At 41.9% G+C, this 25835-nt stretch overlaps 1 protein-coding gene across 2 annotated transcripts; it reads right to left on the reverse strand.

The window, feature by feature from the left end:
• Positions 1–4527: 4527 nt before the first annotated feature.
• LOC109872566 (uncharacterized) lies at positions 4528–25138 on the reverse strand. Of its 2 annotated transcripts, XM_020463845.2 has the most exons (19): positions 24975–25137; positions 24472–24524; positions 24279–24368; positions 23461–23585; positions 23080–23223; positions 22871–22939; positions 22460–22660; positions 22128–22224; positions 20040–20257; positions 19499–19652; positions 18829–19025; positions 18527–18644; positions 18124–18329; positions 17844–17961; positions 5731–5900; positions 5401–5498; positions 5161–5306; positions 4961–5007; positions 4528–4722 (listed from the first exon to the last, which is right to left on the reverse strand). In XM_020463845.2, the coding sequence occupies exons 1-18, from the start codon at positions 25028–25030 to the stop codon at positions 4973–4975; spliced, it is 2295 nt and encodes a 764-aa protein (XP_020319434.1). In that variant the 5' UTR covers positions 25031–25137; the 3' UTR covers positions 4528–4722; positions 4961–4972. The 2 variants fall into 2 exon arrangements, with proteins under 2 accessions (XP_020319434.1, XP_031664479.1); XM_031808619.1 differs by lacking the exon at positions 4528–4722 and having other exon boundaries at positions 4953–5007; positions 24975–25138.
• Positions 25139–25835: the final 697 nt, after the last annotated feature.

Below are 25835 nucleotides of genomic sequence, written 5' to 3' on the forward strand. Positions count from 1 at the left end.
ATTTATCACCCCTATTTATTCTCAATGATAAATATAACTATTTTCTGTTGTAATATCAAATCCATAATAGCCAATTCAAAAACTTCCCAGCTAATATTGTAAATCAGCTTCAGTGATTCAAACAACAATTCTAAACCCCAAACTAACACTCCATTATAACCAATTTACCTTAAAATTAGTAACCCAACTGACCACAATTCATTATACAAATGGCTCTCCCCCGGGGCTGATCAGACCCCAAAAGATATCCACGATAAGGTCAAAAGGTCATACCACCCCCCTTCTTTTGTTAGTCATAATACAATGTTTTCCTAAATTAAATCAAACCCCAAAATTGACCATCACGTTTACATCTGCTAGTTCAAGAAAAAGAAAAAACTAAACTTGCCCCTGTTACAGATGTCTACGTATCAGGGGAAAAGCTCATAAAACATTTCGATGGGCATAAATCGTAATTGTCTCTTCGTTATTTTTTAGAATTAATTTTGATTCAAATAAGTGTCTCGTCTTTGACTTAGCATTTTAATTACGATTCTATTCCCAATACGTTATTCCCTTGTCTAATTAAAACTCCTAAATAATCCATATGAGTGTACCCCTTTAAGATATCTTGTCTCTGGGAACATGGAAATCCCCTTAACCCAAACGTTTACTACAAAAACAAAACCTAATAATTATGATAATCCCTTCACATCATTTGTTTTAAATCTCTCGATGTTTCATGTAACTCATTCAGTCTATCTTCAAATTGTCGTCCCAAAATATTTTATACACTGCCATACACTCAAACCACTGTGATTGACGTGCACTGTCCCTTTAAGATAAGACATATAAAAATATATATAATATATTTTCCCCGTAAAGAAAAGTAAAGAAAAATAGACAGTATTTTTTAGGATACGTTAACTTCTAGTTCGAATTCCCTGCCGTTACCTAACCAAAAATCAATACTCAGAAAAACAATCACAACTTTTTACGATTAAACTATTCTTACCTATTTTATAGTCCAAAGCGTTGCACTATATAGCCCATTGAGTGCCTAGCACTTCCGTTGCAAGCTGTAGCATCTTTTCAGACTATCTTTACGATACCTCTCCTTTTTAAAATAAATATATTTGGAACTTTTAGCCACTTTTGAAAAGTAACTAAGCTATAATGCACGCATTTTCCCTCTAAATGCCACAACCCCTTTTCTCTGTTTAAATTTGAGGAACAATGTTGTTCAACGTGAAACGACACCAATCTGCCTGCCTCTGTAAAATATATATTCCCTATTCAGATTGCGTTCAGTTTTAAATTCTAATCAAAGTAAAACCAACCCAGCTTCTCAACTTACTGTACCCTAACATCTGAACATACCATGTTTTGTGCTAAATTTATCATATGTCAGTCGATTCATAAATAGCTATAACGTCCGGATAGCACGAAATTGTATCGTATCTCTCCGTTATTCCCTACATTTAACTTTAGGTGACTTTTTCTTCTATGATACATTTATTTAAATATGACTCCCATCTCAATACATCCTTCCACCAGATCATTTTGGGCAAAATAGTGTATTACCTCAATTGTCTCACCATTATTTTTAATGCCTTTTTTTCCCCAATACGACTTCTCTCAATACATTATTATTATTATTATTATCTGTAGTCGCAAAACTTCGACACCGGGAATTCCCAGAAAATAGTCCTAATTTAAAACCCTTCCTGGCTATATTCGTAATATCAGCTTCCATTCAGGTTCTTTGTCTGAGTCAGATTTTGGACGCCTCCCTTCCATTCTCTTTGTTCTCCTATAACGGTAATCTCCCGCTAGTTTCCGACACTTCTTTTGAGGAATTTCTAAACAATCCTTACCGTTACTTAGCTATGGTATTTAATCACTTATCTATGCCTTTCTTTATTTAATTTTACATTATATGTGCGTGTACTTCTATAAATGTACAATTTACCGTTAGAAAAGGAACAAAAGTGATTTAGTGTCTGACTATGTGCGTGTCTCTTATGGAAATCTTATCAATAGCTTTGACTTTTGAATCAGATATTAGGTCTTACCTTACAACTATAAGCCCAGGGTTTGTAAGTCCCTAGTTAATATCTTATTTTCCGGTTGTGTCAGAGGGCTTTTAAAGAACGCTAATAATCGATCTCACGGCAGAATTTTTTTTTTCACAGGTTATAAACTGAAAATGACGTCAGCGTTTTCTAAATTTTCTATCTCTTCATGACACTAGTAGAGAGGCCCTATAGTTCTCGAGCCTTTCCTCCTTGCCTGTCATTGTAAATCAGCATTCTAGACAGTCTGGAGATTGTTCCTTTGTACAAAGGAATGAACTCACCGTCATTGTTACTAAACTCCTGACTATATTATATATAATTGGGAATGGGAGCAAGAGAGAAAATTCATATGTACAGTACATAATAGCATTTGGACTAGTCAGTCCTGATTGAAATGTATACATAATTAGTCATTGATAAAAATTCCCTTAACAGTGTCCCAAATCACACACGATTCCCCATATAGTGCACTAGTTTGGAGAAATGTCCAATGGGTCCTGGTCAAAAGTAGCGCACTATAAAAAAAAGGTATTACAGTGCTATTTGGGACAAAGCCTATGTCAAACCAAGGATTTCTCTAACCCTCTTTGTTTTCTTTTACCCAGAGCTTCAACTCAAGTGCATCTTATACAGTGGGGCAAGAAAGTATTTATTCAGCCACCAATTGTGCAAGTTCTCCCACTTAAAACGATGAGGCCTGTAATTTTCATCATAGGTACACTTCAACTATGACAGACAAAATGAGAAGGAAAAATCCAGAAAATCACATTGTAGGATTTTTAATGAATTTATTTGCAAATTATGGTGGAAAATAAGTATTTTGGTCAATAACAAAAGTTTCTCAATACTTTGTTATATACCCTTTGTTGGCAATGACAGAGGTCAAACTTTTTCTGTAAGTCTTCACAAGGTTCACACACTGTTGCTGGTGTTTTGGCCCATTCCTCCATGCAGATCTCCTCTAGAGCAGTGATGTTTTGGGGCTGTTGCTGGGCAACACGGACTTTCAACTCCCTCCAAAGATTTTCTATGGGTTGAGATCTGGAGACTGGCTAGGCCACTCCAGGACCTTGAAATGCTTCTTACGAAGCCACTCAGTCATTGCCCGGGCGGTGTGTTTTGGATCATTGTCATGCTGAAAGACCCAGCCACGTTTCATCTTCAATGCCCTTGCTGATGGAAGGGGGTTTTCACTCAATCTCACGATACATGGCCCCATTCATTCTTTCCTTTACACGGATCAGTTGTCCTGGTCCCTTTGCAGAAAAAGGATGATGTTTCCACCCCTTTGCCTAACAGAAGGTATGGTGTTTTTTGGATGCAACTCAGTATTCTTTGCCCTCAACATGACGAGTTGAGTTTAACCAAAAAGTTATATTTTGGTGTCATATGGTCAGATGAAATTCTTCCAGTCTTCTTCTGGATCATCCAAATGCTCTCTAGCAAACTTCAGACGGGCCTGGACATGTACTGGCTTAAGCAGGGGGACACGTCTGGCACTGCAGGATTTGAGTCCCTGGCGGCGTAGTGTGTTAGTGAATGTAGGCTTTGTGACTTTGGTCCCAGCTCTCTGCAGGTCATTCACTAGGTCCTCCCGTGTGGTTCTGGGATTTTTGCTCACCGTTCTTGTGATCATTTCGACCCCACGGGGTGAGATCTTGCGTGGAGCCCCAGATCGAGGGAGATTATCAGTGGTCTTGTATGTCTTCCATTTCCTAATAATTGCTCCCACAGTTGATTTCTTCAAACCAAGCTGCTTACCTATTGCAGACTCAGTCTTCCCAGCCTGGTGCAGGTCTACAATTTTGTTTCTGGTGTCCTTTGACAGCTCTTTGGTCTTGGCCATAGTGGAGTTTGGAGTGTGACTGAGGTTGTGGACAGGTGTCTTTTATACTGATAACAAGTTCAAACAGGTGCCTTAATAGAAGTAACGAGTGGAGGACAGAGGAGGACATTTATAGAGGACAGAAGGTCTGTGAGACCCATAAACCTTGCTTGTTTGTAGGTGACCAAATACTTATTTTCCACCATAATTTGCAAATAAATTCATTTAAAAAATCCTACAATATGATTTTCTGGATTTTTTTTCTCATTTTGTCTGTCATAGTTGAAGTGTACCTATGATGAAAATCACAGGCCTCTCTCATCTTTTTAAGTGGGATAACTTGCACAATTGGTGGCTGCCAAAATACGTTTTTGCCACACTGTGTATATATACACACTTTTGTAGCTGTATTGGTAAAACTAATAATGCTATACACCCAAACCTACACTACACTGGACTGACCTGGAATGAGAACCCTGCCCCCTTGACTAACACCCCCCCCCCTACCCTCCAATTAATAACACTTACCCCCCCAAAACATTTTGAGGAGACTGTCTTATACTATGCTTTCCCTACACCTGCTGCCAAATGCTCCCCATCGACTGTTTGATGTACTGTATTGATGGAAATCTTTCCTAGACAAAAATCTATCAAAAACATTTTTATATGCCAAACTATTTTATTAGACAGATATTACGTGTCATGATGGGCTGGGTCAAGGCTGGGTTGTGACTGGCCAAATCAGGGCCAGCCCAGTATACATTGATAATGCCAGGACCCCCTGGCATCATGGTGACCAAGTTTATCATTGGTACAGGTACACCTCAGAGGACAGGGGGCCTGCAAATACAATACCATGCAACACACAAACAAGATAAACAGTCACTAAAATGTGTTATCATAGGTAGTTACCTTGAAGGCATTGGAATGAGGCATCAAAGCTGTGTACAGTAGTAGTAATAATTATTGAAAGTCAACATGAAATATGTTCAGAGGACATAAAAAAAAAACGTTGCAACAGTAAAATAGCAATGCTTAAACAGTGAAATCTGCAAAGACTGAACTGAGAGACACATACCTTCTACTGATGTCAACCTCCAGCTGGTAGCCCATTACTTTTTCTTCCTATAGGGACTCAGAGGACAAGTGGTTGGAAAATGCAATCGTAGCCATGTCAGAAGAGGCATTAAAAGGACAGTATTGGCACATGTTGCCAATAAAAAGGTCAAGAATAGAGTTGACATTACTCCTTGTTCTATTCAGATGGATGAAGCGCACCTCTGATGAAGGGGTGTTGCTGGGCCCCTGGGTGATGATGGTGGGAGCGAGAGGCTCGGCTGTGGGGCCAGGCAGGGAGGGCCCGGGGCTGGTAGATAGTCAGGGCACGGGTCCCATTCGCTGGGTGGATGCAACCAATTGGGATACTAGAAATGATTTAATGCAGCCAATCAATCAAAAACAGACTGAGTGGAAATATTGGAATATGGTTGCAAAAGGTGGAGAAAAAAAAAGTCTCACCTGAAGTGGGGATATGGGGAGCTGAAGGTCTTCAGATCCATGGGGACTTTGGGCCGATTCCGGACTTCATTGGTGTACACCAGGTGATCCTCCACCAGCTGGGTAGAAAGGAGAGTCATCAGGTGTTGTAGAGAATAAAATCCAAAACAATGATACAAGAGTAGAGATTCTTCAACTCTTCCCTTTATCGAACCCTATCCCATGATACCAATCAAAAAGTGCATTTTTCATTTAGTCAGATCTATCTCACAACAAAAGACCTACAAAACTAATATGGTATTTCTAAATCAAAGTTGCTGATGCTGTAAAGTAGAGAAGAGGTCCACTCACAATTTTGGAGGTGCCACAGGAGTCTAGAGAGAAGCTGTAGAGAGCCCTAACTCCATCAGTCTCTATGGGAACACAGGAGGCATCCAGCAGGGATGTTAGCCTGGGGTTGACGGCTGAAGAAACCCTGGATGTATCCACCACCACCACCATCCTGCTGTCTGGGAGGCACACTGCATGGAGAGAAAAGGGAAGAACATCCAGACTTCAGAAAAGTAAAAAGGACCATCATAGTAATATAATTGTATTTATTTTGAGGACCACTTTCTAAACTACTGTGAGCACTGATAACATGCATTTAAGGAGCCACAGATTTCTTTGACTTCGTTCAATATACAGTATTATCACTAGTGATAATATATTGACTGAAGTCAGAGAAATCAACTAATATTTAAGACGAAATAGTTAAGTGCTCTTTTATTTAAGCAGACTAACATCTCTACACTTGAAAAATAAAAAGGAGAGCCTCACACCCTAGGAGCTCAGATGCAATATTTGTATATCTTCATCAGGGTATAATGACAAACACTGTGGGTCACTAATTTAAATACTTTGAAAAGGACACACATAGGTGTCTAATCATGGCCGGGTGTGACTTGATTTCATTGGTTGATTTACAGAACATATAAAAAAATCATGAATGATAACATATGATCATAGATACAATGGATAGCAAACACACAAATCACAAGAATGGCTTCAGATCAAAGTCTACGTTGAGACCGAAGGTAGCAAGGGTCTATAAATTAACGATCCAGGCGGCCTCTCGTTTTAACAATAAATTGTCAAGGTCACCCCCTCTCCTAGGGAGGGTGACATGTTTGATGCCGATATAGCAATGAGACGAAATAGCTTCCAAAAAAAAGTGGGCCACAACTGGGTACGGTGAGTTTTTGCACCATTAATTTGTGCTTTGTTCTACCCACATCATTTACCACAAGGACAAGTTACAAGATAAATAACTGCCTTAGTGGAGCATGTGATAACACCTTTAATTGAGATCTGGTTCCCTGTTTGGAAGTGCCATCGCACTTGTAGTTTCCATCCGGTAGAGGTGCAAATAGATGGTGTGAAGGGGTATTTTGGGGTGGTAAATCAAAGTTTACCAATTGATCTGAGATTTGTGCCCCGTGAGAATACAACCAAGGGATTGTCGAAAAACATTATCAGTACCGTCATCGGATCATAGAATGTCCCAATGTTTGTGAACAATTCCCTTAATTTGTTCAGAGCACTTTGAATAGTTTGTTGTAAGAACGCAAAAAAAGCTTATTTTTGCTACACTGTCCTTGAGGTTTCGATTTTCTCAATAGCACTACTGATCTGACCATTTTTGTAACTCTCCTTGAACTTTCTTTGCATCTCAGCTGTTTTCTGTCGAAATCTGGATTGTTTTTTGCTAATTCCTTAGATTCCACAGAATTGGCTGTAGGGCAAACTATTTTTCAAGGGCAGCGGGTGATAAGCCCTCAAAAAAGTTATGATCGGTAGGTTTCCTGTCAAGATCAGTCGATAGAACATTATCCTCACACAAAATCAATCTTTCAAGGAAACTGATTTGGCGTGTGTCAAACTGGATAGTAAATCTTTCAAGGAAACTGATTTGGCATGTGTCAAACTGGATAGTAAATCTTTCAAGGAAACTGATTTGGCGTGTGTCAAACTGGATAGTAAATCTTTCAAGGAAACTGATTTGGCGTGTGTCAAACTGGATAGTAAAATCTTTCAAGGAAACTGATTTGGCATGTGTCAAACTGGATAGTAAATCTCAGGTGCTCAGAACAAGAGTTATTAAAAGCATGGAACGCCTGGAGCTGTTTTTCATCACCCCTCCACAAAACAAAAATATAAATGTAACGTTTCCAAATAATGTTAGGCCCCAAAAAATATTTGAGAGGATTGAGAATTGGCGGTTTCTCCATACAACCCACATACACATTAGCATTGTTAGGAGCCATAGGGGGATCCCATATCAGTACCCTTTGTCTGGATAAAGAAATGATTTAGAAACATGCATTTTTTTCACCTTTATTTAACCAGGTAGGCAAGTTGAGAACAAGTTCTCATTTACAATTGCGACCTGGCCAAAATAAAACAAAGCAATTTGACACATACAGAGTTACACATGGAGTCGAAAGTAGAAAGTCTATACACAAGGTGAGCAAATGAGGTGAGGTAAAGGCAAAAAAAGGCCATGGTGGCAAAGTAAATACAATATAGCAAGTGAAACACTGGAATGGTAGATTTGCAGTGGAAGAACGTGCAAAGTAGCAAAATAAATAAATACATTAGGGAAAGAGGTAGTTGTTTGGGCTAAATTATAGGTGGTCTATGTACAGGTGCAGTAATCTGTGAGCTGCTCTGACAGCTGGTGCTTAAAGCTAGTGAGGGAGATAAGTCTTTCCAGTTTCAGAGATTTTTGTAGTTCTTTCCAGTCATTGGCAGCACTGGAAGGAGAGGCGGCCAAAGGAAGAATTGGTTTTGGGGGTGACCAGAGAGATATACCTGCTGGAGCGCGTGCTACAGGTGGGTGATGCTACGGTGACCAGCGAGCTGAGATAAGGGGAGACTTTACCAAGTAGGGTCTTGTAGATGACCTGGAGCCAGTGGGTTTGGCAACGAGTATGAAGCGAGGGACGGCTTTGGTGACAAAACGAATGGCACTGCATCCAATATATTGGAAATTACATCGAAGTCGAGGATCGGTAGGATGGTCAATTTTAAAAGGGAATGTTGGGCAGCATGAGTGAAGGATGCTTTGTTGCAAAATAGGAAGCCAATTCTAGATTTAACTTTGGATTGGAGATGTTTAATGTGAGTCTGGAAGGAGAGTTTAGTCTAACCAGACACCTAGGTATTTGTAGTTGTCCACATATTCTAAGTCAGAACCGTCCAGAGTAGTGATGTTGGATGGCTGGCCAGGTGCAGGCAGCGATCGGTTGAAGAGCATGCATTTAGTATTACTTGTATTTAAGAGCAACTGGAGGCCACGGAAGGACAGTTGTATGGCATTGAAGCTTGTCTGGAGGGTTGTTAACACAGTGTCCAAAGAAGGGGCAGAAATATACAAAATGGTGTCGTCTGCGTAGAGGTGGATCAGAGATTCACCAGCAGCAAGAGCGACATCATTGATGTATACAGAGAAGAGAGTCGGTCCAAGAATTGAACCCTGTGGTACCCCCATAGAGACTGCCAGAGGCCCGGACAACAAGCCCTCCGATTTGACACACTGAACTCTGAGAAGTAGTTGGTGAACCAGGCAAGGCAATCATTTGAGAAACCAAGGCTGTCGAGTCTGCCGATGAGGATGTGGTGGCCTTGGCCAGGTCAATGAATACGGCTGCACAGTATTGTTTCTTATCGATGGCGGTTAAGATATCGTTTAGGACCTTAAGCGTGGCTGAGGTGCACCCATGACCAGCTCTGAAACCAGAGTGCATAGCGGAGAAGTTATGGTGGGATTCGAAATGGTCGGTAATCAGTTTGTTGACTTGGCTTTCGAAGACTTAGAAATGCAGGGTAGGATAGATATAGGTCTATAGCAGTTTGGGTCAAGAGTGTCCCCCCCTTTGAAGAGGGGGATGACCGCAGCTGCTTTCCAATCTTTGGGAATCTCAGATGACACGAAAGAGAGGTTAAACAGGCTAGTAATAGGGGTTGCAACAATTTCAGCAGATCATTGTAGAAAGAAAAGGGTCCAGATTGTCTAGCCCAGCTGATTTGTAGGGGTCCAGATTTTGCAGCTGTTTCAGAACATCAGCTGACTAGATTTGGGACAAGGAGAAATGGGGAAGGGTGCTGTTGCCTGGGGTAAGGGTAGCCAGGTGGAAAGCATGGCCAGCCATAGAAAAATGCTTATTGAAATTCTCAATTATAGTGGATTTATCAGTGGTGACCGTGTTTCCTATCCTCAGTGCAGTGGGCAGCTGGGAGGAGGTGTTCTTATTCTCCATGGACATTACAGTGTCCCAGAACTGTAAAAAAAACTTTGAGTTTGTTGCAGGAAGTCAATTTCTGCTTGAAAAAGCTAGCCTTGGCTTTTCTAACTGCCTGTGTATATTGGTTTCTGGCTTCCCTGAAAAGTTGAATCCACAAATAGTTGTGTGTGCGAGTACCATTTCATCCAATGTTATGAAATACCTTCCAGTGCATGCATTATTTGGGTCACCGTTGCAGAAGATACTGAGATACCTACTACTACAGCCCTCAACCTCCACATACAACACCCATTCTGCTAGTCACATTCTGTTAAAGGTCCCCAAAGCACACACATCCATGAATCACTTTCCAGCTCACTGCAGCCATCGACTGGACCGAGCTGCAAAAAAACTCAAACTGGACAGTTTTATCTCAATCTTCATTCAAACCTCAATCATGGACACTCTTACTGACAATTGTGGCTGCTTCACTATTGTTGTCTCTACCTTATTGCCCTTTGTGCTGTTGTCTGTGCCCAATAATGTTTGTACCATGTTTTGTGCTGATGCCATGTGTTGCTACCATGTCGTCATGTATTGCTGACATGCCATGGTTGTCTTTGGTCTCGCTTTATGTAGTGTCTCTAGTAGTGATGTGTATTTTGTCCTATATATTATTTATTTATTTTCAATACCAGTCCCCGCCTTTTGGTAGGCCGTCATTGTAAACGAGAATTTGTTCTTAACCGACTTAAGTAAAGGTTGAATAAAAATAAATATAGCTGCCCTCGGATTGCCGTGCAGATGAGATTTGGTACGCCGCCTGGTACGGCAACTGTACCGCCCGCAACTGCAGGGCTCTCCAGAGGGTGGTGCGGTCTGCCCCTCACATCACTGGGCACGAGACTGAACTTCACTCAACTTTCTAGAATTTTCCCCTTTTAACACCATCAACGGTTCGCTCGGTTGTGGGAATTGTGCTCGAATAAACGTAATATTAGCAACTTTTAATGTAACATATCGAAACAAATGAACTATGCAAGTGGTTTTCTTGTAGCGCATTAGAGTAGGATTCTATTGCATTGACATGCACAACTCCAAGCCAATTTATGCTTGATCTGAAAATGTGTTCGGAGGCGCCATATGGATGGTGTGACGTACTTGCGAAGCCTCCACAGGTTTGCAGAGGCAAAATTGAGCTCTGTACCGCATCGCCATGCGCCTCAAATTCTTAACAAATGCGGAGGGATCCGTATATCTCTGTATTGACATGATTGGTTGATGGTATGTCAGGACGGGAGGTCCTGAATAAACAAACTCACTTCCTTCACAACTTCCATCACCGCCTGGTACGGCAACTGTACCGCCCGCAACTGCAGGGCTCTCCAGAGGGTGGTGCGGTCTGCCCCTCACATCACTGGGGGCACACTGACTGCCCTCCAGCACACATACAGCACCGAATCTCACAGAAAGGCCAAAATGACCACCCATGCCACGGCCTGGTCACCCCGCTACTATCCAGAAGGCAAGGTCCATACAGGTGCATCAAAGCTGGGACCGAGAGACTGAAAAACAGCTTATCTCAATGCCATCCGACTGTTAAATAGCCATCTCTAGCCAGCTACTCAACCCTGTACCTTAAGAGGCAGTGAATCACTGGTCAATTTAATGTTTACATACTGCTTTACTAATTTCATATGTATATACTGTATTCTCTTCTACTGTATTTTAGTCAATGTCACTGACATTACTCGTCCTAATATTTATATACACTGCTCAAATAATAAAGGGAACACTAAAATAACATCCTAGATCTGAATGAATTAAATATTCTTATTAAATACTATTCTTTACATTGTCAGCACATTAAACTAAATCACACAAAAATTCATCAATGGAAATCAAATTTATCAACCCATGGAGGTCTGGATTTGGAGTCACACTCAAAGTTAACGTGGAAAACCACACTACAGGCTGATCCAACTTTGATGTAATGTCCTTAAAACAAGTCAAAATGAGGCTCAGTAGTGTGTGGCCTCCACGTGCCTGTATGACCTCCCTACAACGCCTGGGCATGCTCCTGATGAGGTGGCGGATGGTCTCCTGAGGAATCTCCTCCCAGACCTGGACTAAAGCATCCGCCAACTCCTGGACAGTCTGTGGTGCAACGTGGCGTTGGTGGATGGAGAAAGACAATGTCCCAGATGTGCTCAATTGGATTCAGGTCTGGGGAACGGGCGGGCCAGTCCATAGCATCAATGCCTTCCTCTTGCAGGAACTGCTGACACACTCCAGCCACATGAGGTCTAGAATTGTCTTGCATTAGGAGGAACCCAGGGCCAACCGCACCAGCATATGGTCTCACAAGGGGTCTGAGGATCTCATCTTGGTACCTAATGGCAGTCAGGCTACCTCTGGCAAGCACATGGAGGGCAGTGCAGCCCCCCAAAGAAATGCCACCCCACACCATGACTGACCCACCGCCAAACCGGTCATGCTGGAGGATGTTGCAGGCAGCAGAACGTTCTCCACGGCGTCTCCAGACTGTCACATGTGCTCAGTGTGAACCTGCTTTCATCTGTGAAGAGCACAGGGCGCCAGTGGCGAATTTGCCAATCTTGGTGTTCTCTGGCAAATGCCAAACGTCCTGCACGGTGTTGGGCTATAAGCACAACCCCCACGTGTGGACATCGGGCCCTCATACCACCCTCATGGAGTCTGTTTCTGACCGTTTGAGCAGACACGTGTACATTTGTGGCCTGCTGGAGGTCATTTTGCAGGGCTCTGGCAGTGCTCCTCCTGGCAGAAAGGCGGAGGTAGCGGTCCTGCTGCTGGGTTGTTGCCCTCCTACGGCCTCCTCCACGTCTCCTGATGTACTGGCCTGTCACCTGGTAGCGCCTCCATGCTCTGGACACTACGCTGACAGACACAGCAAACCTTCTTGCCACAGCCGCATTGATGTGCCATCCTGGATGAGCTGCACTACCTGAGCCACTTGTGTGGGTTGTAGACTCCGTCTCATGCTACCACTAGAGTGAAAGCACCGCCAGCATTCAAAAGTGACCAAAACATCAGCCAGGAAGCATAGGAACTGAGAAGTGGTCTGTAGTCACCACCTGCAGAACCACTCCTTTATTGGGGGTGTCTTGCTAATTGCCCATCATTTCCACCTGTTGTCTATTCCATTTGCACAACATCATGTGGAATTTATTGTCAATCAGTGTTGCTTCCAAAGTGGACAGTTTGATTTCACACAAGTGTGATTGACTTGGAGTTACATTGTGTTGTTTAAGTGTTCCCTTTATTTTTTTGAGCAGTGCACTTCTTAATTCCCTTCTTTTACATTTAGATATGTTAGATACTACTGCATTGTTGGAACTAGGAACACAAGCATTTCGCTACACCCACAATAACATCTGCTAAATATGTGTACGTTACCAATAAAATGTGATTTGATTCCATGTTTGTCAGTTTACTAAACTGATTTAGAACCAGAGTTACCAGGAGCACTGCATCCCTATTCCAGCACCATTTCAACTTAAACATCAAATCAACTAGGCTATATATGCTTAGTTTAATACAATGTAAACACATCTTAAAAGATACCAAAACATATTTAGTCCAATCAATGTTCCTAAATATCATGTTGCTGTTCATGGTACCGATTTCCTTCTGTGTGTGTGCGGCGCAAGTAAAAAATTCAAGTTGATTCAACCTAATTTTTGCCATCCTCCTCTCTTTCATGTTGGCAAAACAGTCTATGGCTTTGTCATACAGTACACTTTTGTTTTTTGTTGTCATAGGCTACCTAGCTAAAATGCTTGCTAGCCTAACTTCATCGCATGGGCAACAAAGAATCAGCTAAGTTAGCTAGCTAGTTAAAGGGAGCTTACTAGGCTTCAAATTGAACTCCAATCGTCTCAGGCCAGTGGCACAATATAAGAATTTATGGTTAGATTGGAATCGCTGCCTTAATCATTGGCCTGTACAGATAATTAACTGAAAACCACAAATCCAAATCCATGGTTTAGGAAAGGGATGATTTAGCAAGCAAGCCGGGGGGGGGCAACCTACAGTTGAGCTCAGCACTGATTGGCTACATGTCATAGTAGTTGGGTCCAGACAACAACAGATACATGGGCTATACATACTGAGACAGACGGGCGCCGTTTCCCCTCGCTCCGGTGAGATTCAGTCACTTGTGAATTGAAGGAAAATTATGAAAACAGAGAAGAAAAATAAATTGTATAATTTAAATGTTTCTATTGGTCAAATATTTGGGGAAGCTAGGCTTCCTTTGGCATCCATGAAATATCAAAAGGAGCAAAGCCTAGGTAAAAAGTTAGAGGAAACCCCACCTCAGTCTTCTGAAAACCTAACCCTGGGTTTAGGGTTTTATTTCTCTGTGGGACAATTGAATGTTTTCATGCAAAAGACACCAGAATGGCTTTCCAAAAGGTGATGAATGTTCGAGTGGCTAGTCCTGACTTAAATCTGCATTTAAAAAAAAATCCAGTTTAAATATTGCTGTCCATCAATGACCCCCAACCAGATTTAATGAGCAATTTAGAAAAATAAGCAGATATATTTGGTTGTTGGTAGAATGAATAAAATTGATTAGCTCTTTGTGTACATCCAAGGGCCAGCCGTGCTGCCCTGTTCTGAGCCAATTGCAATTTTCCTAAGTCCTTTTTTGTGGCACCTGACCACATGACTGAACAGTCGTCAAGGTGCGACAAAACTAGGGCCTGTAGGACCTGCTTTGTTGATAGTGTTGTTAAGATCGCTTTATTATAGACAAACTTTTCCCCATCTTAGCTACTACTGCATCAATATGTTTTGACCATGACAGTTTACAATCTAGGGTTACTCCAAGCAATTTAGTCATCTCAACTTCCATATTATTTATTAAAATATTTGGATGAGGCTAGGGTTTAGTGAGTGTTTTGTTCCAAATACAATGCTTTTAGTTTTAGAAATATTTAAGGCCAACTTATTTCTTGCCACCAACTCTGAAACTAGCTGCAGCTCTTTGTTGAGTGTTGCAGTTATTTCAGTCGCTGACATGTTGAGTCATCCGCATACATAGACACTCTGGGCTTTACTCAAAGTCATGTCATTAGTAAAAATTGAAAAAAGCACGGGGCCTAAATAGCTACCCTGGGAAATTCCTGATTATATTTGAGAGGCTTCAATTAAAAGAACACCCTCTGTGTTCTATTAGAAAAGTAACTTCATCCACATTACAGCAGGGGGTGTAAAGCCAAAACACATACGTTTGTCAGACTATGATCAATAATGTCAAAAGCTGCTCTGAAGTCTAACAAGACAATTTCAATTTCTCTCAGCCAATCATCGGGGCGGCAGGGTAGCCTAGTGGTTAGAGCGTTGGACTAGTAACCGGAAGGTTGCAAGTTCAAATCCCTGAGCTGACAAGGTACACATCTCTTGTTCTGCCCCTGAACAGGCAGTTAACCCACTTTGAGTTGGTGGCAGTCATTGAAAATAAGAATTTGTTCTTAACTGACTTGCCTAGTTAAATAAAAGGTAAAATAAAGTAATTTGAGTGCTTGTTGAGTGTCCTTCCCTATAAGCATGCTGAAATTCTGTTGTCAATTTGTTTTACTGTGAAATAGCATTGTGTTTTTCCAAAACTGTATGTAAACAAAGTTGTAGCTGCTGTGCAGGTCTGTCTCACGGTCTATGCTATTGGATAGAGAACAATCACTGCAGCTGTTCACCCCATGTGTAATCAGTGCTTGTAATCTGGTTCAGGTTATTAAATCAACATACCAGGGTGTTTACAAACACTACAGGAACAAGATCATCCACATGCATTGATCAGATTTGTACTAATACTGTAGAACTTGGTTCTAAAGCTGTATCCGTACCCATTGGATGCAGTGATCACAATATAGTTGCTGTTATCCAGGAAAGCAAGAGATGCTGCACTTGCTAAATATGAAATTGCTTCTTCCAAATATTGATAAACATGCACCTGTTAAGAAACTAACTGTTAAGACTCCATGGATTTATGAGGAATTGAAAAACTATTGTTGAAATAGATGAGGGAAAAGGGAGTGGCTAATAAGTCTGGCAGAGCATTTGACTGACTGAAAATTGAGAAATTGTGTGACTAAACGCAACAAAAATAAATATTATATATATATATAAATATTATGAAGCCAAAATCAATTATATAGAGAATTCTGGAAATCATACTTTAAATGTACTTTAAATGAAATGGGTAGAAAGAAATTAAACTCCATCAGTCGAATCAGATGGCTTATTCGTCACAAAACCATTTGATGTTGCCAATTATTTTAATTATTTATACTTGGACACCCCATGCCCACATTTACCAGTCTTCCACATCAAATAGCCTGAAGCCCCAGGGCTCTTCTTGTAGGCTCTATTTCCCTACATGGGAGCATTGCCAACCCCAGGTCAGGATTTTTGACCTGGCTACATGTACTGTAGCCAGGTCAACAACACCTCAGCTTTTTTCTGTATAACAAAACAAAAAACAATGAAGTTTCCTCTTCTACAATGGGGGTCAATAGGAAATAATGTTGGTTTTCCCCAATTCGTGGGCGTGGTTGAGGGGAATTCCATATTATTAAAAGAATATCGGCTGGATCTATTGGTAGAATGATGCTATAGTAACTGCTATTCCAAACAAAAAAACACAGCGGAATATAAAACTGGATAATACCATTTGGCTTCTTCTGAGCCTAAAATGAAGAAAATCGTCACGGCATTATAAGAGGAGATCCTTCCTCCGTTTATAATCCTTAGTGTATTGTCTACAGGGCACTCGGAAAGTATTCAGACAAATTCAATTTTTCCACATTGCATTACAGCCTTATTCTAAAATGTATTAAATAGTTTTCCCGTCATCAATCTACACACAATATCCAATAATGACAAAGCAAAAAGTGTTTCAGACATTATTGCAAATGTATTAAACAAACGCATATCTAACATTTACATAATTATTCAGACCCTTTACTCAGTACTTTTTTGAAGCACCTTTGGTCGCGATTAGAGTCTCGAGTCGTTTTGGGTATGACGCTATAAGCTTGACACCTGTATTTGGGGAGTTTCTCACTTCTCTGCAGATCCGCTCAAGCTCTATCAGGTTGGAAGGGGAGCGTTGCTGCACAGCTATTTTCAGAGATGTTAGATCGGGTTCAAGTCCAGGCCACTTAAGGACATTCAGAGACTTCTCCCAAAGCCCCTCCTGAGTTGTCTTGGCTATGTGCTTAGGGTCATTGTCCTGTTGGAAGGTGAACCTTCATCCCAGTCTCAGGGCCTGAGTGCTCTGAAGCAGGTTTTCATCAAGGATCTCTCTGTACTTTGCTCCATTCATCTTTCCCTCGATCCCGACAAGTCTCCCAGTTCCTGCCACAGAAAAACATCCCCACAGCATGCTGCCACCACACTTCACCGCAGGAAAGGTGCCAGGTTTTCTCCAGACGTGACACTTGGCATTCAGACCAAAATAGTTCAGTCTTGGTTTCATCAGACCAGAGAATCTTGTTTCATGATCTCAGTTCTTTAGGTGCCTTTTGGCAAACTCCAAATGGGCTGTCATGTACCTTTAACCGAGGAGTGGCTTCCGTCTGGCCACTCTACCATAAAAGGCCTGATTGGTGGAGTGCTGCAGGAAGACTCTTGCTGGTCCTTCTTCAATTTAAGAATAAATGGAGGCCACTGTGTTCTTGGGGACCTTCCCAGATCTGTGTCTCTGAGCTTTAGATCTGAGCTCTAAAGACAATTCCTTTAACCTCATGGCTTGGTTTTTGCTCTGACATGCACCGTTAACTGTGGGACCTTGTATAAACAAGTGTGTACCTTCCCAAATCATGTCCAATCAAGTTGTAGAAACATCTTAAGAACGATCAATGGAAACAGGATGCAGCTCAGCTCAATTTCAAGTCTCATAAATACAGGTCCAAATACTTGTATAAAAATAAAAACTACCTTATTTACATATTTGCAAAAATGTCTAAACCTGTTTTTGCTTTGTCATTTTGTGTGTAGATTGATGAGGAAAAACATTCTAAAATGGAGTAAATAAATAAGGCATTAACGTAACAAGATGTGGAAAAAGTCAATGAGTCTGAATACTTTCCAAATGCACTGCATGATATGTATGCATGTAGGATGGTACTGTAAATGCGTTGGTTGTTTTACCCAGTAGTTCCTTCACAAGGAAGATACAGCGCTGGGTGAAGGTGTGCTCCTGTATGGCCGTCTCTCTGTCCTCCAGTGTCATTCTCACAGTTACCACCAGCCCCTGCAAACTCAGACCCTGACGGAGAGCAAAAAAGAGGAAGAGGATGGGATCAAGAGATGAAGGCTAAATATGGGTATAGAGCCACTTTGATTCGACTTTGTTATAGCCACTACAAAAATGTACATTGCCACCCATAACAAATAGAACCCAGCAGCTAAACTGGTTTAGTCCCCACACCTCGTAGGCCATGCCAAGGCCGTAAAGAGGGATCACCATACTGAAGTAGTCCTGTCTGGTCTCCAGGGCGTAGTCGCCCATCTCCACCAGCTCCCAGTCCAGCCTGCGACCCCCCACGTACACCTCCCACTGGGTGTCCATGTTTCCGTAGTGCAGCTGCAGACGCACCCCTTTATCAGAGCACCCCCCCTCCACTCTGGGCAGGACTGGAGGACAGGGGAGGGAGAACAGAAGGAGGGATGGATGGGTTGGAAGGTTTGATGGATAGATAGGCATAATTCTCAAGTCAGGGAATGGTTTCAGGTGTTAGCCACCTTACAGAAGCCTACCGTTTGAGTTTAATTTAAACTTATACGCTCAGAGGGGCTGTGCTTGTATGGGAATGCATGCGAGTCATACATACCAACATCCTGTAGGACAGCCTCCACGGTGGCAGGGTGATGGTACAGGTCAGAGTGGGGGGAGATGGAAAGAGTGAAGGTCACTGCCAGACTGTACCTCCTGTACCCCTGCCCAAGATACTACAGGACCAGAGAGAGGAGGATATCAGCAAAAAATATGTAGACTAAGGTCAGAGCTTAAGTATTGAACACACACACACACACACACACACACACACAGAGCCGTTTCACTGTTCCTTAATCTTATACATGAACTGCTTCAGTGTTTTTAGTATCACACCGACTGGTACTAACATGCCCTCACCTTCTGGGAGACCAGATGGTGTGAGAAGGGGGTCTTCAGTAGGTAGGCATGGGTGCCATTGGGGAAGGGGACCTGTGACAGGTAAACCCCTAGATGCTCTGCCATGGACTGGTCCCCCACGGTGATGTTGGACAGAGACACGTCATGGGGGAACAAGCCCAGAGACACAGAGAACTGTCCCTCAGAGGGATTGGTTTCTGCAGGAGGAAAAACAGTCATAACTTACAGAATGGAATGTTCTCTCATTAACATGTTGGTGGAAGTTAACCTGGTTCCAGATCCGTTTGTGCCCTCTTGCCAAATCCTATGGTCATGTTGTCAGACGACGACCATAGGATTTGGCAAGACATCACAAATTGGGATGAGCACACCCTGATGCAGAGTTTCCCCAAACTTGGTCTTGCCCCCCCCCCCCCGGTGCAAGTTTTGGTTTTGCCCTAGCACTACACAGCTGATGCAAATCATCAAAGCTTGATGATTAGTTGGTTACTTGAGTCAGCTGTGTAGTGCTAGGGCAAAATCCAAAATGTGCACCTAGGGGGGTGCCCCAGGACCGAGTATGGGGAAAAACTGCCCTGCTGGAGGCTCTTATGTGAAACGTTGGCCAAAGCGACAGAAAGAGGAGATATGCAACTTTCTTTTTAATTTGTCTGGTATGAGGACTACTTGCCGTTGATAAGAATTGGTGTCTGAGGCAGATGGATGATAGAAAGGGGTCTAAAGGAGCGGTATTCAGTGTGAGCCGACTGAGAATCCTCCCACTGGTGCATGTAGAACAGGTCAATGAAATAGGACTGGGAGTACTGGCCATCCACCACCTGGCTCTGAGGGAGAGAGTGAAGGTTAAGGCAACATAAAGCAATCAATGGCATTATGAAAAGCAGAATGAAGCTGCAGCATCAAGGAGACAAATGAAAGAAAGGAGAGGCTGGGGCATTGTACATATGCTGCGTCTGGTGCTTTATTCCCCACAAAATTGGACTCCACAGAAACATTTGTCAGTTGTGCATGTCACCTGCTCACACTTCATATCAAGCCACCCATGTCTTCACTAAAATAGTTGATACAATTTATAGTAATAAAATAATCAATACTTCACTGACATACCACCTGTATTTGTAAGGAAATTAACTAAGTACAGCTCATGATTAAAACTGTGATAAGAACCAAAAACTGTGAAATTAAAGCTCCATCTCCTTTGTCTGTAATACCTTGATGTAGCCGCCTTCTGCACCAAATGGAATCCTGATCTCCACAGCTCCATCCTGTTCCTGTATGTCATATCCTCGCTGACGGGCCACACAGTCACTCAGGTAGCGTCCCTCCACTCCCACCGTCAGGCCCTTGTCTCTGAAGGGGGGCTGCACCAGGGTGGACAGCAACTTGGGGAACCTCCACAGAATGTGCTTCCCATCCATGGAGGCCTTGTCTGGAGGGGGGTAAGGTACTAAAAAGGTACTGAAACTGCTGTAGAGGCAAATTAGACCTGATCCCAGAACAGTTTATGCGGTTTTGCCAACTGTTATGGATATGGGCAGGTGTGTTTGGAGTTACAATGACCATATACAGTAGAAGTTGGAAGTTTACATACACCTTAGCCAAATAAATTTAAACTCAGTTTCACAATTCCTGACAATTAATCCTAGTAAAAATTCCCTGTCAGTTAGGATCACCATTTTATTTATTTTATTATTTTAAGAATGTGAAATTTCAGAATAGAGAAATATTTATTCCAGCTTTAATATCTTTCATCACATTCCCAGTGGGTCAGAAGATTACATACACAATTAGTATTTGGTAGAATTGCCTTTAAATGGTTAGACTTGGGTGAAATTTCTCAGGTAGCCTTCCACAACTTTCTCACAATAAGTTGGGTGAATTTTGGCCCATTTCCTCCTGACAGAGCTGGTGTAACAGTCAGGTTTGTAGGCCTCCATGCGCGCACACTTTTTCAGTTCTGCCCACGGATTTTCTATAGGAATAAGGTCAGGGCTGTGTGATGGCCTCTCAAATACCTTGACTTTGTTGTCCTTAAGCTATTTTTCCACAACTTTGTAAGTATGCTTGGGGTCATTGTCCATTTGAAAGACCCGTTTGCAACCAACCATGTCTTGAGATGTTGCTTCAATATATCCACAATTTTCCACCCTCATGATGCCATCTATTTTGTGAAGTGCACCAGTCCCTCCTGTAGCAAAGCACCCCCACAACATGCTGCCATCCCCGTGCATCACAGTTGGGATGGTGTTCTTCAGCTTGCAAGCCCCTCCCCTTTTCCTCCAAACATAACAATGATCATTATGACCAAACAGTTCTATTTTTGTTTCATCAGACCAGAGGACATTTCTCCAAAAGTACAATCTTTGTCCCCATGTGCAGGTGCAAACCGTAGTCTGGCTTTTTTATGGCGGTTTTGGAGCAGTGGCTTCTTCCTTGCTGAGCAGCCTTTCAGGTTATGTTGATATTGGACTCGTTTTACTGTAGATATACTTTTGTATCCGTTTCCTCTAGCATTTCAAAAGGTCCTTTGCGGTTGTTCTGGGATTGATTTGCACTTTTCGCACCAAAGTACATTCATTTCTAGGAGACAGAATGCGTCTCATTCCCTTGCGGTATGACGGCTGCATGGTCCCATGGTGTTTACTCTTGCATACTATTGTTTGTACAGATGAATGTGGTACTTTCAGGCATTTGGAAATTGCTCCCAAGGATGAACCAGACTTGGAGGTCTACAATTATTTTTCTGAAGTCTTGGCTGATTTCTTTTGATTTTCCCATGATGTCAAGCAAAGATGCACTGAGTTTGAAGGTAGGCCTTGAAATACATCCACAGGTACACCTCCAACTGACTCAAATGATGTCAATTAGCCTATCAGAAACTTCTAAAGCCATGACATAATTTTCTGGAATTTTCCAAGCGGTTAAAAGGCACAGTCAACTGTATGTAAACTTTTGACCCACTGGAATTGTGATAGTGAATTACAAGTGAAATAATGTGTCTGTAAACAATTGTTGGAAATACTACTTGTGTCATGCACAAAGTAGATAGATATCCTAACCGATTTGCCAAAACTATAGTTTGTTAACAAGAAATTTGTGGAGGGATTGAAAAATTTGTTTTAATGAGGCCAACTTAAGTGTATGTAAACTTCCGACTTCAACTATGTTGGCAAGACCACACAATCAGATCTGGGACCAGGTTAGAGGCAAATGGAGTCATGTTCACATATCATGCATTCAATTACATGAATGAAATTCAGTTATAAACCGTCTATTTTCCAATGATCAAAAGAGATTACTTGTGGTACAAGCAACCGAGGCGTCCACTCTTAGAAGTGTCCAGTGATGTTTGTAAAGAATGGTGGCACTGACCACCTCCACCTCGATACCTTTCTCCTGAAATAGTTAGAAAAGGTTCCACATTACTTAGCCAAGCAGAACTGAGTCAAGCTGTACTGGACAGTTGTTGGAACTGCATTGGAGAGGACATTGTAGGTTATCCCGACAGCGTGAAAAGGGTATTGGTGAATCTGACCAGTAATCCATAGGAAATAGAGCAAAGCAAACTGACCTAAAGCAGTATTGATATACCAATGGAAACAGATCTACAGCCCTGGCTCTGCAGTCTGACCTGTAGGATGTAGGCGAGGCGGGAGCCATAGGCACAGCGCAGCAGAACACGCGTCTCTGTGGTGTTGATGTGGTAGCCCAGGAGATGGGCCATCTCTACAGGCAGGGTCTTCTCTTTCATAGAGGGTCTCCCATCACTCCCCTGCTGGTCACCTGGCACCCGGAACACCACACGCCACTCCCTCAGACCCTCCTCCGACCACTGGAGAGAGATTACAAGGTATTAATCAAGAATTCAAAGGCATTAAAATTAGGTAGATATGGGGAACAACAAAACACTATTGAATTGAATTTTATTTTGACCAACAGATCAAATATACATCTACAAGATGTGTATTTGATCACAGTGGAAAGCACTTGGAATCATGAATGGCCCTCTTGTTGGCCTCTCTGTGCAAAATGAAATATGCACCACAGGTGGTGGTGTCATCCATTCCAGTCCCTTGTGGTTGGCAGGAGGGACCTGCTTTATGGCAGACACCTAATATTGGAAAATAAAGAATTGAACAACGGTATGCAAATACATTCTTTCCTAATGAATATTGAGTAAATCATGTCAAACGATAATACATCAAAAAGGTACAGTCAGTCACATATAGCTCAGTTAAAAGGTTCCATGACCTCCATATAGTTCTCTTCACAGACTATCTCCCGGGGATTCCATGGCTGGTGTAAAGGGCAGGTCAGCTGGAGAGGGTAGGACATATCCTCACCGTCAACATCTCTGTTCACAAACCACACCAGCAATCGGAAAGCAGTGTCTTTCTGAAGAACATAATATAGCAGGAGGTATAACGAAAATGCTAAATGTAGAAACTGACTCAGGCACACATGATAATTTTGTTCACACTTGAATCAGTAGGAACCCTTAGAAGAAAAACAGGTTAACACTCACTCACAATTAAAAGTTGGTCTTAGTTCTTTAGAGGCTCCTCCCTGATTCCCCCCTATTCGTTATGAATCCCCAAAATGTGGCTTCCAGATACTGATAGTAGTAATCACCTCATTGTGTACATGACAAGCCAGGTAGGAAGCACGGAGGACCAGGTCCCCCCAGGAGTCCAGCACCATGGTGTAGCCACATTCTGCAGCCCCCTGGCCTGAGAGGGTGTGGGCACCACTACCATCTGGTTGGTTGCGGGGGGGGGGGGGGGTTAGAGAGTACAGTGGTCATTTCTATGACCTGTTCATGTGATACAAGCCTCATACTTGGTAGCTACATTTTAAAACAGCAGTGATATGTGAATTGTTCCATACAGCCGTTACACAGTATGTACCATAAAGCATAGCATGGGGAATTTACCACCAAACTTTACTTGGCGGTGCTTCCTCAAGTCCTAACTTGGACTTCTAAATTTTCATGTCTAGTTACAGGGGGTTAGCTTAAATTTAGAAAATGTTCTGTTAAATATTTTGCTCCGTGAAGTAATCCAACAATATTGTACGCTGCCATTTAGACTATTTAAAAATCTTCGTTCACTGATTGAGACAGGTGGATGTCCACCCCAAAGTGCCGCATGTCAGGATGAAATTCACTACTCTCGATCAATGTTGAAGATTTGAAATAAAGAAGATGGTGGCATACACATTGTTGGATACCTTCATGGAGCATTTCAAATTCAAACAAACCCCCTGCAACTAGACATGGAAGTTTAGAAGACGTGTTGTCTTAAAAGTCGGACATTTAGGAAGTATCGCCAAGGTTGGCTGAATTCTGCTTTATGATTTACACTACCTCCTGTCTAACAGCTGCATGTATGGAAGCATTCACATATCACCACTATTTCAAAGTGTAGTTACTTACTAGGTATCTCACTCACCTTCAACATCAAACCTAAACTTCTGACCAAGGAGGCTCGACTTGACTGACAGCCAGAAGTGGCGATCCTGACACTCAGTTTTGAACATTCCTTCACAAAATAAAGAGGATGTCATATACTTTGTACACTGTAGGTAGTCACTGGTTATGAAGTGAGTAGAGACTAGAGGGATGCAGGTTTGATACCAACTTACCAATGGGTATGGTGTCAGTAGCATAGATGGGAAGTATGCAAAGCAAGAGTACACTAAAAAAAAAAATCTAATAAGTCAGTCACAGCACACAAATGAATTCCTTGGGCATGACACCAGGTGAAATCATTAAGGTGATTCTGTTGCAAAATATTTTGCAACAAACCATTTTAAAATAGACAAAAAAAAGAAAAGCAAACAAGAGTTTCTATTGTACAAATTCAGTAAGTCCCTCCATGTTTTATTTGCTCTGGGGTGTATTCGTTCCACCGATTGTTGCAAAACATTTCTTAAACTGATGCAAACAAAATTGGGAAAAACCTATTTGTCCAACAGAAACTAGTTAGGTCCGTTTTCTTTAGTTTGGTTCTTAATAAACAAACGGTTTCCGTAATGAATAAACCCATGCAATATACCAACTACACTCCAACTCTTTGGACATTTTTTATTTTATTTTTACAATCGTAGGCCCAATATAATTAAAACAAACAAACAAAGCAGCTCACCAGATAACTTTTTCATCGTTCATAATTGTGATTCCATAAACAAGGTTCTTGTGCATTTGTAAAGTTAATGTATAATTCCAAAATTATTTTTTTGTTTGTTGTATCAGCTGCCATTGTCTTATCAGCTGCCATTTTGACTGGGTGAGGACCACACACCTGGCAGGTGAATCAACAATTAGCCTAATTGCATAGGCTATGTATCTACCGTTTTTAAGCGATATTACAGTCAAGACTTCCCCACTAATAGTAATTATAGCAATGTTGTTGTAGCAATTTCCTTCAAAGATTGTAATGCAAAAGGGAAACAAAGAGTTAATTTTCAGCTTCATGTGCCAGGTGGAATAACAAGGGCGTTGATGACGCCACCCAGATTTTACAACGCCTTGATTGGTATTTTAAGTATGAGCAAACCACATCATCTGTTACAGCAGTCTGTCAGTCGATGACACAGCGGATAACGTGGGCGCAACCATTGGTCTGACAGGATTTACACTTTGGGGAGATCTCAATTGCAGCCTGGTGTTCTATTATTTTATGTATTGTATTCACAGGAATGTGCCTGTATTGATGTGTAATACTGTTATTATTGTGGCAAAAAAAATAGAAAAAATTACGACCCCCCCCCCCAAAAAAGAAAACATAATACAATCACAATTGCATTCTCCTTGAATCATTCTCAAACCCAATTGGAAGAGAAAGCCAAAGGTCCCTCCCCTCTGAACTTCTCCTCCAATGGAGGAGGCCGTCATTTCTAGTAACGCGCTAAATGGTGCTAGCCATCCAATCTTGTAGGTGATGGAAGATATAGTGAGTTGAGATTGGTCAATGGCCCTCGATGTCACAGAATTTGCAAAAAACGTC

Source organism: Oncorhynchus kisutch, linkage group LG28, assembly GCF_002021735.2.
Source record: "Oncorhynchus kisutch isolate 150728-3 linkage group LG28, Okis_V2, whole genome shotgun sequence".
NCBI lineage: Eukaryota > Metazoa > Chordata > Actinopteri > Salmoniformes > Salmonidae > Oncorhynchus > Oncorhynchus kisutch.

Excerpts from the sequence above, each read along its gene's own strand:
- LOC109872566 (XM_020463845.2), bottom strand. The coding sequence starts at position 25,030 with ATGCACAAGAACCTTGTTTATGGAATCACAATTATGAACGATGAAAAA. Across the intron at positions 19,026-19,498 it reads GACACCAATTCTTATCAACG|AAACCAATCCCTCTGAGGGA; the intron begins GCAAGTAGTCCT and ends TTCCTCCTGCAG. Across the intron at positions 5,499-5,730 it reads CCTGTGGCACCTCCAAAATT|CTGGTGGAGGATCACCTGGT; the intron begins GTGAGTGGACCT and ends CTTTCTACCCAG.